General features: G+C 40.1%; 1 protein-coding gene across 2 annotated transcripts in view; it reads left to right on the forward strand.

Moving 5' to 3' along the window:
• The window catches only part of NUCKS1 (nuclear casein kinase and cyclin dependent kinase substrate 1), a 37180-nt gene extending 31170 nt beyond the window's left edge, over positions 1 to 6010 (forward strand). The window contains exon 7 of one of the 2 annotated variants that reach the window (XM_007988717.3): positions 720 to 6010. In XM_007988717.3, the coding sequence (XP_007986908.1) occupies positions 720 to 919 (200 nt within the window). In that variant the 3' untranslated portion in view covers positions 920 to 6010. The remainder of the gene's footprint in view (positions 1 to 719) is intronic. The other variant, XM_007988718.3, reaches the window with a different exon arrangement.
• Positions 6011 to 16308: the final 10298 nt, after the last annotated feature.

Here is a 16308-nt window from a genome sequence, read left to right on the forward strand (position 1 = left end):
CCTCACTGGTATCACAGTCTCAGCAGCCAGCAAAGACTTAATTGTGAAAATGCACAAACCTAGAGTAATACATTTAAGTTCCATGTTCTGAACTCTACCCCATCCTCTGTGCTATCAGAATAAAACCACACTTGATGACATGAGTTAATTTTTTTCTGCGCCCTAATGAGTTCTCCTAGTTGGAACTAATTTGTTAACTAAATCAGAAATCAATTTGCTTTTTGTGTAGGTGGTTTTATTCTGTTAGGTAGAACTAGTCATTGTTAAACTTCTGTTTATCACTTCCTACTGTTAGGAATGATGGAACTATCAAATGTTGTTTGATAGCTTTAGTTTCTGAATCAGATTAATTCTTTTCCTTCCCTCTTTTTGACCTGCTTTTTATAAACAACTTTTAGCATAAACAACTGTTAGTTTACCAAGCAATTAAGGATGTTGTGCACGTGCTTCTTCATTACAAGTATTACTGTTAACATCATAGAGTGTTGGTAAAAACTGATGGGAAATACTGCAACATAGTATAGTAACTTATGAACAGTTTAGAAATTGAGATAGATTTACTTAGGGATATATGCGCTCCCTTGTGCCTACCTTGATTTTTAGTAAGTTGCGTATTGTCTTTATAGATTTTATTCTTACAGATTGTTTTATTTTGTAGCTGACTTGTATTAAAGACATTTTTTTCTCTTCCCTTCCCCAAATTATTTTTCTATTTTCAGTGACGCCAAGTCCAGTGAAAGGCAAAGGGAAAGTGGGTCGCCCCACAGCTTCAAAGGCATCAAAGGAAAAGACTCCTTCTCCCAAAGAAGAAGATGAGGAACCAGAAAGCCCGCCAGAAAAGAAAACATCTACAAGCCCCCCACCCGAGAAATCTGGGGATGAAGGGTCTGAAGATGAAGCCCCGTCTGGGGAGGATTAGAAGTGATGATGGTCTGGGGAGAGATTTTATTAAAAAAAAGAAAAAAAAAAAAAAGAAAAAAGAGGGAGGAAAAAAAAAAACCTACTTAAGATAGAACATGGTTTTGGCTATGGCTTGACTCATGGGCTTTCAGTGCTTTTTTCCATTTGTTGAAAGTAACATTTCTCTCTCTCTTTTTTTTTTTTTTTTTAAAGCAAACCATTGTATGTTTAAGTGTTCAAGTCACCTTTTTGTCTGTTGGTCTCTTTGCCAGTCCTCCCCTTTCCCAATGAAAGCCATGTCAAATTAATCACTGGATTGACTGCTTCATCTTTTTGTTTTTAATGAAAGGTGTACCACAGTTGTAAAGCAATAAGATTTGAGATGAACATTATTGAAACTTTGCTTTTTGCTAAAAAATAGCAAGTTGAATAGTAATCAAAAAACATAGATTTTAGTTCAAAATGATTGCTCCTTTCTCTACCTGGACTTTTAAAAAATCAGTTGTCATCTAATAGAGTTTATTTGTCTATAGACACAAGTATCAATATCTAAAAAAAATCATGACCTTAAACTTCCACTGATGAGGCAGGTAGGAGATAAAGATGAATTCTGAACTGTTACTAAAAGTACTCATTTTTTTACCTTGTGGGGAGGGTGGGCAATGGGATTACCTGACTTTATTTGAGGGTGTGGGCTTTCTTTTTTATTTCATCACTTGTTATCTCAAAGAGACTCGGAGCCAGTGATCCTTTTATCCTGCTACAGTCTTTAGGGAGCTAAATAAATAAATAAGCAAGGGCCGCCAAAACTGAAATCACTCTTGATTTCATATTTCCTTCTCTAAATATATATGTATCCTGTTTTTTGGATAAAATTTTACCAAGAATCAAAAAAAAAAAAATTACTCTAGAATTTAATCGACAAGATCATTCTACACGTCACAGTGGATTTCTTTTCAAACTGACAATGGGTTTTAAGCAAATAAAGTTCCAGTTAATGTGAAACTCAGTCACAAAGAGTTGAGATTTTTCCTTTATGAGATAGAATTGACATTCTTTTATGCTATAAATGTGCATTCAGGTCCCATTAACCATGTTCTGCTTTTATTTGGGGCTAGAACATTTTCTTTTTCATATCCCGATCTTCCCATTTCTTCATAGAAATGTGATAAGAAGTACATCCTTGTGATCCTGCTGCTTCGTAGGGCACCGCTGCACACTCTGCCCTGAGTGCCGACCACCTTTGCTATAGGACACTATTTTCCTGGCCCTATTCTTCACTTATTTCCCATCCTGTCCTTGACTAGGAACATGTTAAATGCTGCTCCCATACAATTCAAGTTAGCTCTTGTCTTTTTAGTTGGTCCAACCCCTGCTTTACTGCTTATGCTGCTTAAAGCAGGAGGGACTAGAGAAACCAGGCATTTTAGCAGGCCTGTGTGCAGTTGATAACAGACTTTTTGCATGCCTTATAAAAGCAGTCAGGAGATAGATCCATAGGTTTGATCCTTCACATCTGATACCAGGCGCTAATGGGAACAAGGTTTAAAGGGTCCTGGTATGCTAATAAATTGAAAAATTAGTGAAATTTAACTTCTGCCTTTTTTTTTCCTGCCTTTTAATCTAGATTTGCTTCCTCAGTATCCTACTTTGTGGTTTACTAGGAACATGCTTACTCTGATTTTTTTTAAAAAACACACAGTGGCAGAGTCATTTCACTATTGCACTGTGTGTTAAAGAATGAATAAGGAGTTTTCAGTACATGGCCAAAAATACAGGACTTGAACATAAATAGCAGTTGGATCATTCTCTTTCATGATGGTTAAATTCAGAGTTGTGAACTTTGTAATGAGGGTGTTAAAGATTAATCTATTTGCCTAAATGGGTTTGTTCAGGTATCCATTTTTAACAAAGAGGTTTGTGTTCATATAGTAAAAGACCGATCAGTGTTTCCACCATGCACTTCTATTTTTTAGGAGTTTATAATTTTAAGTCTTACATTCCTAGTAACATGTGGGCTTTTCTTAGGTTATGTTTCGTGAAGATTCGGGGGGAGGGCGCTTTTAAAACTTCAGCCTCAATTGTTTGTGTAACAGTCTGTTTAATATATTAATCTGCACTAACATCTCTGTGATATACGCACATATTTTAGAGGTAATCATGTCTTCTAGGTTACTTGTGTGCATTTGATTGGGCTTCTTGTTTAGAGTCCCTTTTAAAATTAATTCATTAGATTGAAAAATGTACTCTATATTTCTGATAGACTGGACAGAAGGATCTGTGTCCCCAAGTGAGACAGGCTCTGATAACCTTTGTTTTCTCCACTTTTTATTGATGATTTAAAACACTTTAAAAGTCTTCCCCTCAAATCATGCATGCAAATAGGAGGACAGTGGTGGTGACTCAACTGGATACAGGTGCTCAATAGTCAGGCTTGATAGTGATGTCAGAATGCATTACAAGCTGTAAGCCGATACTGACTGGCCATTGGCACCACCCTTGACTAACCTTCCTCTTTTTCTCTAGTGTGCCTATGGTGAAATGGCAATAGCATTCACTGTCGTATTTTGCAGTGCTCAGGAAGTGGGACGTTAACTTTGAAGGTGCTTGTTTGTATTAGCTCTGCTAGGTTTACCTCTACAACGTAGATTTCGGCAGCTATGCTGACTGACACTACATTCTAGTTCTTAAGATTTTTTTTCCAGATCCCCCCTTCCCCAGCTAGACATACGTAGCATACTTACACCTTATTCAATCTATCTGTAACCTGCTGCTGCTTTTAGTCCTCCTCACCTCAGATCGGAATCAATGGAGTGGGCCCAGAGGATACATTTTAATTCCAGTAATGGTAGGTAGATTTGTCTTGCTTTCTAAAACATCTCCCCATTTCATATTTCCACTCCATATTGATTCCATAAGGGAAAATTAAAGGGTGTTTCCTCCTGTAGGGAGGTAATGTAATGAGTGTGGACATCTTTTAATCTTGAGGAATAGTAGTTGATTTCCCTTGAAGGAGCTTACATACTGACTGTTTCCACAATAACCTGTTTGCCCCAGTTCAATCCTCAGTTTAATACTTAATTTGGTACTGGCTCAAATAGCATTTTCTTATAGATAACAAATCAAGAGTGAAATTTGAGGTTATACACCAGTAAAGTTTTTAACACTTGTGAATATGGTCAGCTAGACTAAACTTGATTTTTTTTTTTTTAATGATTTTTTTATCTGTGAACATTCAGATAAGTGGATTTTCAAGTACTGGTTGGGGAAGGGAATCGTGCTTTTCTTTAATTACTTTTACGAGATGCTTTGAGTGTAAGGCGAAAGCAGAAATAAATATCAGGAGCAACGGGGAAAGCTTTATAAAAGATCATGGTGGCCATTGTTGCAGCTTTGTAGAATGAGTGCTGGTTTGAACAGATCTTTGCCTGCATCATTGGTAGCTGCACTGAAAAGAAAAAACTTTCACCTTAAGAATTTGAAAGGGAAGAAACCTGGGCTCTGGTCTTCATGGCATTTAGACTGAGATACTTAAACAGAACAGAAGTAATATGCATTTCCTGCCACAGGATAGGGAAAATGTAACAAGCTGGTTGCTCTTGAGGTTAGAAAATTGTCTGTTTCTCTGTGGATGAAGCTGGATATTTACTTGAAAATGGAGAGTTGGTTTATTGTTTGAATATTGGGACATCAAGCTATAGCCAAGTTTCAGTTGCAACCAGTTTTCCCTTTGTCTGGGATAAATTCGATACAAATTATTCTTTTTGAATCCTGAATCCGTAAATTATACTTTTTTTTTTTTTTTTTTCAAATTCATAGAATTCACAGTGGTGCTGACTGTGTAATAACCACTATTGGGAAAAATCCCGTAAACCTGCCTGTTGCCATGCCAATGGAGTGACTGAACTGGTGACATCTGTTTGAGCATGCTTTGTGTGGCTGGTAGAATGCCACCGTTGTGCATACACTTTGTACATCAGGGGTGAAGGGAGGGTTTTCTAGATTACTGGGGGAGGGTAAAATTGGGATTTTTTGTTGTTCCTTTTTTGATGGGGTGTGGGGGTATAGTACTCAGCTTATGCCCTAAAATAACATGTATAAAAACCCCTGAAGTATTGTGTGGGTGTGTGTGTGTGAGTGTGTGTTTGTATACGTCTGGCAATTAAAGCTTTGTCTTCTGGAACTTAGTGAATTCTTTTCTCTTTTTCCTCCAGAAGTATTTGTTACAAGATTTGTAAATAAGAGCTCTACTTAGTTTGTTTACCATGAACATGTTGCAGCAAACCTTATGCATCTAATTCCTACAAGGTTAAAGAAAGACTTTTAGACTTGCCAGGTTAAGCAACAGCCAAGTTCTCAGTAATTGTTTGCCTTGATTTATCTTTTAGACTTCATTTTGCCAGCTCTAAAACTCCCAGTTGCTTGATTTTAGTCCTTAATCTTTTATGTTCTGAGCAGGAAGGGTAAAAGACAGGAACCTGCTTTACTGTATTAACTAGTCCATGGGCTAAGACCGGGGCATCTCTTTTCTTCATACTGCAGTGTTGCTGGATACATGATCAGACACCAGAGGGTTGGGCGTTCTTGCAATACCTTAACAGTGCTGAAATCTGCAGCATGGTACTAAGGAAGTTAAAGTTTGAATGTAACCACTTTATTTAAAGGGTTTTTTTCTTTAATTTAAATGAAATGAGGTTGAAGTGAACATGATTTTGTTGACCATGTTCGTGAATTATAGATGCAACATGCATTGGTAGAATCGTGTGATGGTCTTTTGTGATCCTTAATTTTTACATATCCCAGTCTCTGTATGTATCTGCATAGACAAAGAAAAAACAAACTCCTGCTTTGCTTTTATTGAAGGGTTTCCAGGACTGCGTGTCTGCTCCTGAGCTCTGTTTTAAGTATGTGTATCCTTTGCTTGTATTTTGTATTAAAAAAATAAGAAAAAGAACCCTTTATTGTTGAGCATGTTGGCATAGTCCCCTTTATTTTTTTCTCTTTTTGGGACATATGAAGCAAGTTATTCTTTTTCTGTATCTTTTTTCTTTTGTAAACTTTTTTTTTGTTTTGTTTAAAAATGGCTTTATAAAAGGGCTTTTATAACCCAGATGTGTGCTCTGTGTACTTCTTGTAATACTTTAAAGCAAACACACTAACTTACACAGCTTTGATAATCAGCTCTCAGTCCAGCCTGACTTTGGGGGAACTTATTTCCCTAATAAATTATTTAGAAACTTTGTGACCATCCCTGTTATTGGTAAAAGATAAGCATGTCTTGGTTCAAAAGTCAATAGCTCAGAATGGAATCAAGAAGCAGTGGATTTACCAGTTTCTGATTGATTAAGGGAGCACTGGACTGAGTGCATAAGGATTCTTAATTAGCGTTTTTTCTCATGTTTACATCCAAGGTTATGAAGTGTTGTGGAAAGCAAAGTTTAACAATCATATATAATAAAAGATAACGTTTATACTCAAAAACACACTTGGATTCAATACCAAATACCCATAAGAACTACACTGAATTTTGAATTAAAGATTACTCATTAGGTGGAGAATGTGGTACAAGATCCCTCTTTAGAACAGGGCTGATATTGTAGCTATTAGGGCTTTTTTCTTTTCAACTTTTCCTCTTGTTTACATACTTGCCTTGTCAGCTAAATACTATAATTTAAATGCAAATTTGGCTTTGAAATTAAATGCTTCTAGCTAACTTTACTTTTTTTTTTTTTTTTTTTGAGACGGAGTCTTGCTTTTGTAGCCCAGGCTGGAGTGCAATGGCATGTTCTCGGCTCACTGCAACCTCCGCCTCCCGGGTTCAAGCGATTCTTCTGCCTCAGCCTCCCGAGTATCTGGGATTACAGGCCCCCGCCACCACACCCGGCTAATTCTTGTATTTTTAGTAGAGATGGGGTTTCACCATGTTGGCCAGGCTGGTCTCTAACTCCTGGCCTCCCAAAGTGCTGGGATTACAGACGTGAGCCACTGCACCTGGCCTTATTTTTCATTTTTTATATTTTTTTGAAATGGAGTCTCACTCTGTCACCCAGGCTAGAGTGCAGTGGCGCAGTCTCAGCTCACTGCAAACTCCACCTCCCAGGTTCAAGCAATTTTCCTGCCTCAGCCTCCCAAGTAGCTGGGATTACAGGCATATGCCACCACACCTGGCTAATTTTTGTACTTTTAGTAGAGACGGGGTTTCACTATGTTGGCCAGGCTGCTCTCGAACTCCTGACCTCAAGTGATCTGCCCACCTCGGCCTCCCAAAGTTCTAGGATTATAGGCATTAGCCACCCCTCCCAGCCATTTTTTTCTTTTATAGAGATACGAGAGTCTTGCTATGTTGTCTGGGCTGGTCTCAAATTCCTGGGCTCAAGGTATCCTCCTGCTTCAGCTTCCCCAGTAGCTCAGATTATGAGTAGCTGAGATTACAGGTGCAAGCACCCTACCCACATACATTTATTTCTTATATAATGAGTTGTCTCAGGTTAACGTTGACTTTGGATGAACATTAACCATCTACTTTTCCTCATAATCCTTAGGTATTTTATGGATGACATAGACAATTTTGTGTTTCAGGACAGTGCTGAAGAAAAATGCAGTCTGATTTAAAGGATTTCAAAAACCAACAAGTGGATAAACAGATAAAGAGAGGTAAAACACAACTTGGAGCTACCTAGACTCCTATCCATGAACATTGGTATGGAGTACTACACTAGTTGTGCAACACATACTACATTTAATTTTTCCAACAGTGTGAGTTCAGCAAGTGTTTGTTCTTCCAATATTGTAAAAAATAATCTGGTTCAGTTTGAGGTTTGATGTGGCACCTGATGTAGCTAGTATGTAGTACAACAAGGGTTTGAATCAGTTCTGTGTGCTTTAAGTTATCACAGTTGTTCGTTCTAAAGCCAGCTCCATTTGGTATAAATGGATCCGTTAAACCTTCTTCCTGGTATTGAGCTTTTGAGCATTTTGCTGTTCTCTCACGTCTCCCAGTAACAGTGATACTTGAACCAGTCCAATGAGTTACATCAAAGATTTAATGGGAAAAATCGGAAACCATTGAGTAAGGAGATTTCTCATTGAATATTTCAGTTTGCTTGAAAATCCTGGTAACCCCTAGTTACAAAACCTCAAATTATTTAAAAGCTTTTGTTTTCTGATTATGTCTCATGATAGTGACTGTTGAGGAAAATGTTCATCATATTGACTATATAGCCGTTACAGTCTGCCAGTAGAGGGCGGTGTTTGTCCTCCATAGATAGTGGAGTGCTTGCTCTTCCCATCTCATTTTTAGATACTATGGGCTAGGCTCAGGACATTTTTAGATACTGTCAGCTAGGCTCAGTTGATACTCTGCAAGTGTATCAACACCTTGCCACTTACTTGGGTTATCGAAGCTCTGTGATCAGTGTACCCAGTTAACAACCTAGGGTATGTAGCAACAATCTTTTCTGAATTTTAAATAGGAAATAGAATTTCTTGATTCATGCACATCTGTCCTCTTGTGGTGTTCCGTCTTTACATCTCCTAAGCCTATGTGGATAACATCCAGAAATAAAAGTGCACACTGAAATTTCAAAATGCAGCTGTGAACTCTTTGCCCTATTTTGAAACAGGTGTTGTCTTTTGAAATTGCCTTCCAGCTCAAAAGCCTTGTTTCTTGCACAAGCAGCACTGATATGTGTTCACACACAACAAATACTCAGATTTGTTTTCAAGGTAATGTGGTAGTTTGTGTTCCTTTATCTTGATGGCATGCTTCTCTTTTCCTCCATTATCTTAATAGAATAGATAGGTACTCATTTTGACATGCTCCGGCTGGGTCACCACCAAGAGAAATCAATGTTACTCATGGGTGTGTCCCCTGGTTCAATAAAGGCCTGCACAAATATTGTGAAATAAATGCTGTGTTAAATCTGGGGCCAGGGAGTGAGAGGGTACAGCCAGAGTTCCCATCCTAATAAAGCAAATAATTACTTTAAAATATGATAACAAAATGTTGGAAATAATTGTTTGCCTTGATTTAGCAGTAAGCTGGCACCCAGAAGGGATTTGTTTAAAAATCTAACGTTAAGGAATAGGTTGATCAAGGAAGAGTACACATATATATTATTATTGGTAATGTTTTAGCTATTAAGTTGAATACACAAACCCTTTTATTAGAATGTGTAAGACCACCTCTTTGGCTGATGTGCAATGCAATGTGTCTAATAGTTACACTTTTTCCATCTTGGGTAGAAACAGAAATACATAGTCTATATGTAGTCAGAGGTCTCCTGATTATAAGAGATTGGGTAGATGGGTAAAGTAAGGCTCTGAAGGAGATAGAAAGTCATTGATCCAAGAAAAATGATGGCCTAAATTTTAGGATATGATAACTACCAATTTGGTAACCCTACCTGATTGGATATCCGGTAAGAAGTATCCATAATGAACTGAACATGTGTAGTAATATAATTAACAAAAAATAAGGTGCAATGGCTCACACCTGTAATCCCAACATTTTCAGAAGCTGAGGCAGGAGGATCGCTTAAGGCCAGGAGTTCAGACCAGCCTGGAAAACAGTGAGATCCCATCTCTACAAAAACAAAATAAACAAATTAGCTGGGTATGGTGGCATGCACCTGTAATCCCAGCTACTGGGGAGGCTTAGGAGGAAGAATCACCTGAACCCAGGAGCTCAAGGCTGCAGTGAGCTATAATCGCACCACTGCACTCCAGCCTGGGTGACAGAATGAGACCCTGTCTCTTAAAAGATTAACAAAATAATAATTAACAAAAAATAGATTGTGAAACACTGGTGTTTACTAAAAAGTGTGTAGACGGTGACCCACACTAGATCCTCATTTTGTGGCTATAAATTGGGTCTCTTGTAGTTTACTAATTCAGCCTAGAGGTATACAAATACTGAACACTTTAAAAATATCGTTTTACTTCTGAGGTAGTTAGGAATAATGATATAGCAAAGCTCTTTTATAAGGCATTAAATGTCTTTAGGAATCAAAGACTCAATGGACGTCCTGTTTAGACCTTGGAACATAACCTGGGGCTTCAGTAACCTGACTTCAAATCTAATGCATGTCACGTCTCAGTTACAAACCCCAGGCTCCCCCTGTTTTGTCTTTTCCTCCTACCTCTGACCTAATTTGCCCCATCTTTCTTTTCCTTCTTGTGTGTGTGTATGTGTGCATGAGTGCGTGCGCGTGTGCGCGCGTGTGTGTAGATGAACAATTAGTTTCCATGGGGTTAGTGTTTTTGATGCAAAAATACTATTTATACATGAACTAGGTAGCCCTAGAGGTGGATGGGGAACCAGCTGTTCATTAGAGAGCCACACAGTTGGCCTGAGTACAAGATAAATAGCATTCCTAAGCTCTATTGTGGGGAATGCTGGTATGACTTGAAGTACACAGGATATACACAGTATCTAATTCAAAAGAGTGGTTTTTGTGCTAGACTTTATAAAATGGACCAGTGCTGGGCCATTGGCAAAGCAAGTCAGTCCTTTTATCACCTTGCTTTCCCTCTTTCTCTTGCCATGCACTTAAGGGAAGCAGTAAGACCTCTAATATTTGGCTCTTGGGCTACTCTTCTCTAGAAGTCAACACCATTGCGCAGTCATTGAGAAGCAGATGGCTCTCTCTCTGGAAGAGCTAAGTCTAAGTAAGGACACACTAATAATGCCAGACAGTGGAAACAGGAGTTCTTAGAGCACGTGTTGCTTCCACAGGTCACCTCTGAATTAGCCAGCAGTATTTATTGACAATGAAAATTACGGTGACTATATTCCAACCAAAAACTGGGACCTGTGCTACAGTGAAGAGTTCTTTCATACTCCTCAATAGGAAAAACAGTTTAAGATATAGTTTGGTCTCATAATATTGGCATGTCTGGATATTTCTAAGGTTTAAGGAACTGAAGCAGGCAATGTTGAAAACTGGAGTATTCCAGGTAATGCATGTGAATAGTATGAAAAGTACAACAGGTGTTCCACAGCAGAGTTCAGAACAGCACGTAGTGCTAACTATAGCATGAGTAGTCATTTGTTTTATTTGAATCCCCAATCACTTTTCCTTGTCCGATGACCTGCTTTGGAGAAGCTATGTGGCTGGTTGCAGATGAAGTCAGTTCAATCGACAGGGTGATCTTGGGCAAGTCAACTTATCCGCCTACCTCCCACTCTGCTCGCTTCTTCTTTTTATATAATGAGGATTATGAGGGACTGATTCTCCTCTGCTTCAAAGGGACATTATGGGGCCGGGCACTGTGGCTCATGCCTGTAATCGCAGCACTTTGGGAGACTAAGGCGGGCAGACCGCCTGAGATCAGGAGTTCGAGACCAGCCTGGCCAAGATGGTGAAACCCTGTCTCTACTAAAAATATAAAAAAGCTGGGCATGGTGGAAGGCGCCTGTAATCCCAACTACTTGGGAGGCTGAGGCATGAGAATTGCTTGAACCTAGGAGGTGGAAGTGGCAGTGAGCCAAGATTGCGCCATTGCACTCCAGCCTGAGTGACAGAGCAAGACTCCGTCTAAAAAAAAAAAAAAAAAAAAACAAAGGGACATTATGAGAATGAGTGAAGCCATAGGTACTCAATGTCTGGAACACAGGCTGTCTATGCACATGTGTTGCTGTTGGCATTGTAGACCAACTAGCCTCAAACAAAAGCAGCGATGTACCTCCAGGCAAGGTTTATGGGGGCTGAAAACCTCATTCCTGCAGAACTGAAATCCTTTTAGTTTTGTCTGTGAAGTATAAATGAGTTATTTATTAGTAAGAACACTCTTGCAGAAAGGTAAACTTTAACCAACTCACAGTATAGGATGGTTTTAGAGGGGAGGGAAGAGTGACAGGAACTTCCAAGTCACCTGCACTAGTAAAAGTTTTGTTTTGTTTTGTTTCTTCCCAGTGTGCATACACAGAATTATTGATTGGATCTTGCATGCTTCTTAGCTTCTCATAGGAAAAAAAGAATTTTATCCAATGGTTTCAAACTGTATTTCTAGTTATGGGATATATATTACAAGTGAGAGAACATTCATTTTGGACTGGAAACCTGATTAGAAATACTTGTCAATAGCATATTTTCAGTCTACGAAATCATCCTATTTTTGTGTCCTTGATCTTTCAAGTTCAATACCAGAAAGGAAGCCACAAAACTTACAGGAGCCATGATTGGGGACAGAACCCTGGGGCTCAGCTGGGCTGTTTTACTGATGAAATGTGACATCCTGTGTTCTTGCAATACTGAAGCCTCACTAGAATGTTTTTTGTGGATGGCCCCTATCATGACGCCCTTACATAGACTGATAACATTTTGGCAATGGAACCCCAGGGACAAGCTATAAGATAGACACCGCCCTCATCCCCTGCAAATTCTCTTCAATCTTTGGGGAAGACCCAATTTCAACACAGTGAAGAGGCCTTTTTTAAATGTTTGATTTATGTAAGTTGAGTAAGAGACTGTATAAATACTGAAATTTTGGTCAGGAGCCTGTTATCTTGTAATACCCACTTCCTCCAGATTGCTAAGATCATCATGTGTGCTTCTTGGATAGATAAGATAACTCTCAGAAGTCTGAAGTTCCTCTTGTCATGTTATCTTGCTGAAGGAGATAGAACTAGTCGTTTGGCTTTGGTCAAATTTTCACTTGTCTCAACACAATTTCTATCACTGAGTTCTGTTAATGTGCGTGACGCATACTTCCCCCTCATTAGGCCTTTTGGACAAGTGTCAGCATTTAAGGTCGTGAGAACTGGATTTTGTTCCCTCTTAAGAGTATGGTATTAAGAAAACTTCACTGAAAACTGGGATAGCATTTTTTCCTGAGGCTTCGCTTTCACAACATTCTTGTGGAGTCAGAATACTAACTTAGTTGGAGATAAACATACGCAAGGCCAGTTCTCAGTCTGAAGACGCTCAGTGGTGAAGGAGTAGAGTGAGAAATAAGCAACTCGGCTTCTGGAGCCCCTGTTGTCTACCTACTTGACAAGCCAAGTTAGTTCTTGTTATGTCAATCAGACTTGCAAAGGAAGTTTCTCGTTTTGGGTTTTTTGCTCTTGATTTTTCCTGTTTTACCGTAAGATTCTTAATTGAGAACACACATATTCATTTTCAAATCATTGTGAATGAAGAGAGGAGAGAGGCTAATAAGTAAATGCAACTGTTATACATATTGAGTATCAAGGTATTAAGAATTCTACAATTTGAGGCTGGGCGCAGTGGCTCACGTCTGTAATCCCAGCACTTTGGGAGGCTGAGGTGGGCGGATCATGAGGTCAGGAGATCGAGACCATCCTGGCTAACACGGTGAAACCCCATCTCTACTAAAAACACAAAAACAAAATTAGCCAGGCGTGGTGGCCGGCGCCTGTAGTCCAAGTTACTCGGGAGGCTGAGGTGGGAAAATGGCGTGAACCCGGGAGGCGGAGCTAGCACACAGCCAAGATCGCACCACTGCACTCCAGCCTGGGTGACAGAGCCAGACTCCGTCTCAAAAAAAAAAAAAAAAAAAAAAAAAAAGAATTCTGCGATTTGATATTCATTGATTGCCCATAGAAACGTGCTTTAAATCAGTGGTTCTCCAAATGTGGTCCCTGGATGGACCAGCAGTCTCCACATTAGCTGGTAGCTTGTTCAAAATGCAAAATTCTGGGTCCCACCTCCAATCCATTAAATCAGAAACTCGGGATGAGACTTCGCAGTTTGGATTTAACAAGCCCTCCAGATGATTCTGAGGCACACTAAGGTTTGACAATGACTGCTGGTTTAAATCATGCCGAAAGATCAGCTGGACTAAATCCTTATTCTTTCCTTCTTGGAAAAAGCAACTTGGCCGGAGTGATGTTATTGAGACAGACCCATTATTGCACCCTCTGGGTTTGGTTTAACAACAATAACTAAATTCTATGGTTCCATCCTCATTTGCCATTCCTGGAAATAATTTTCTTCATTCTTGGATCGTTTCATCCCTCTGTTAGAGTCAGCAGAGATAGAGCTGACCTTTTCCTCTTCGATGAATTCCACTGTCAGATGCCTCTTCAAGCATCTCCACTTTTTATCTTGTGACTTAAGAATCCTGGGTGCATTTGGACCTCCTATAGATTCAGGCCTTGGGGTTTTTTTCCTTCCTCTTTTTGAAAAGAAAACTGGATCCTGAAAATGTCTTTGAGAAACCACAGATGTTCATGTTCAACAGAGGAGCTAAGAGAACATATACAGTATCAGCCTTTAATAATCTACGTCTTACCCTGGAGAAACTGTGGCTCTTGTACTTTCTCCAACACTGTCTTAGTAATAACCGCAGCTCCCCTTTATTGAGGGCTTACTATGTTCAAGGCATCATCTTGAGCACTTATCCTGCCTTTTATCATTGAATCTTCACCACTGACCCATGAGTTACAGGTAATATTACTGTCCTCAAACTACAGAGGAAGAAACAGAGGTCTAGAGATGGTTAAGCAGCAAAGCCTGACAACCACAACTCTCTGTAAGCTTTTTGTTGACTAAGGTCAGCACCGATCAGCTGTATTTTGCTTCCCTTCACTTGCTTCCCAGAATATCGAGCCTCCAGCAGAAGCATCAGGGAGCAGTGAATTGACCAAAAATAGATGAAAAGAGAGATAGAGTGGGAAAAACTCTAGACAGAAAGTTAGGGACCTAGGTCTAAGTTCTGGCTCCCCACTAACCAGCTAGGTCTTTGGGAACACAATCTCTCTGAGTCTCAGTTTCTGAGACTGTTAACCAGGTCAGTAACATCTACTTTTCAGGGTTGTCATAAGGATCAAACATGAAACTGCCCGACAAAAGACCTTGCAGTAATATCTTCACCCTGGGAGATAAGAAGTTAAATGGACATCAGTAGCAGAAACAAGGAGCAGTCTTGGTTGCTGAGCCACAGTACCTTTCATTCTTGCTGCCGAGGGAAGTTCCCTTTCTCCATGTTTTCTCTCAAGGGTGGGATGATGGCGCAAACTGGGTAAATAAGGGGAAGGGAGGGCGGGTTGGAATCCTACGGTCCACCATGTCTCAGCGCTCCTGACTCCCTCTGTGCCTCCCTGGCTGCCTTGCTGCAGACGCTATCTGTTTATTTATACTTGTTCTGTGAACTATCTGGCAAACAACACGCTTCTTATGTACATTCTGATACTTGTGGATGGAGCCAGACAGAGGTCTCTGTTGGAATGCCCTAACTTTCAGAAGGGCACCAACCAGGCTGGCCTCATAACATTCTCTTGGCTGGTCAGATCTCCCTGATTAGGTGATGGGTGGAAGGCATGATGGAAATGATATGTAACTGGTACCCCCTGTGAGACACTGAATGTGGAAGCTCTACCCTAGGAAATGGGACCATAATAATAAGAGCTGGGCAGTGGGGTGGGTTGGGAGTACTGTGAGCTCGCTCTTACGCCTCTCTCTCTAATGCTGCAGTGGATTCCTAAAAAGGAGGGAGGGGCCGGTGGTGGGCTGTTGAGATGCAGAATAACCCCACACAGCTCTCTTGTTCCTTTTCCCTTGCTCCCTTGGTGCACATGACTTGAGTTTATTTGAGCCTTGGAGAGGAAGACAGGCCACACTGGGTATTTCCCATCAGTCAGCTTTTGGCTCGCCTCTGCCTCCCTACAGGGGCTTAGCAGAGTCAGAGTGTGGTGGAGAGGCGGAGAATTCACATCCACACATAGGTGGATAGACTCTCATTGTCAGCTTTGTAGAACTACGGGCTCTCGGTCTTGCTGGGAGGTAGAGAACAGCTGATGGTGAATAGAAGGTGAACAAGAAGCGTGAAGCATGAAGAAGAGGACCACCTCCCTCTAGGAACTCAAGTTGCTCACGGCTGGGGGTGGTCCTGCACCCACCATTCTGAAGGGAAACGGTGGAGGCTGTGATCTGAAAGAGGGTTTTGCGCCTTCGTGGCCTAGATACCTCTTCCCTCCAACCTAGCTGTCAGGCTCACTATTTGCTTAGTGTAGGCTTTCAGAATAAACAGTGGCAACTAGGTAAACAAGGCTGTACTCTTTACTTACAGAGATATTGTTTTATTATTTGGCTGTGTTTCTCCTTTTTTTATATATATAAATGTGCCACTGTGGAAGGGGATGAAAGCTGATCTGCCAGCTAAATGGAGGACAAATTTTTTGTTAGTGGGGAGCTTTGCTTTCATTTTTTTTTTTTTTTCTTGAGAGAAGAAAAATCGACCTGAAGTGATCAGGAAGTGATACCTTGTTAAGTGGACAGTTTTGTGGGGTTTTTTTTTTTCCTGTGGGATGGGGAGGAAGGAGAAATTTTTATCCTAAGGAGTCAGAGAAATGTCGGATTATCTAAATCGGGATTTCCTTGTTTTTTTGTTTTGTTTTGTTTTGTTTTTTGAGACGGAATTTCACTCTTGTCACCAAGGCTGGAG

This window comes from Chlorocebus sabaeus, chromosome 25, assembly GCF_047675955.1.
Source record: "Chlorocebus sabaeus isolate Y175 chromosome 25, mChlSab1.0.hap1, whole genome shotgun sequence".
Lineage (NCBI taxonomy): Eukaryota > Metazoa > Chordata > Mammalia > Primates > Cercopithecidae > Chlorocebus > Chlorocebus sabaeus.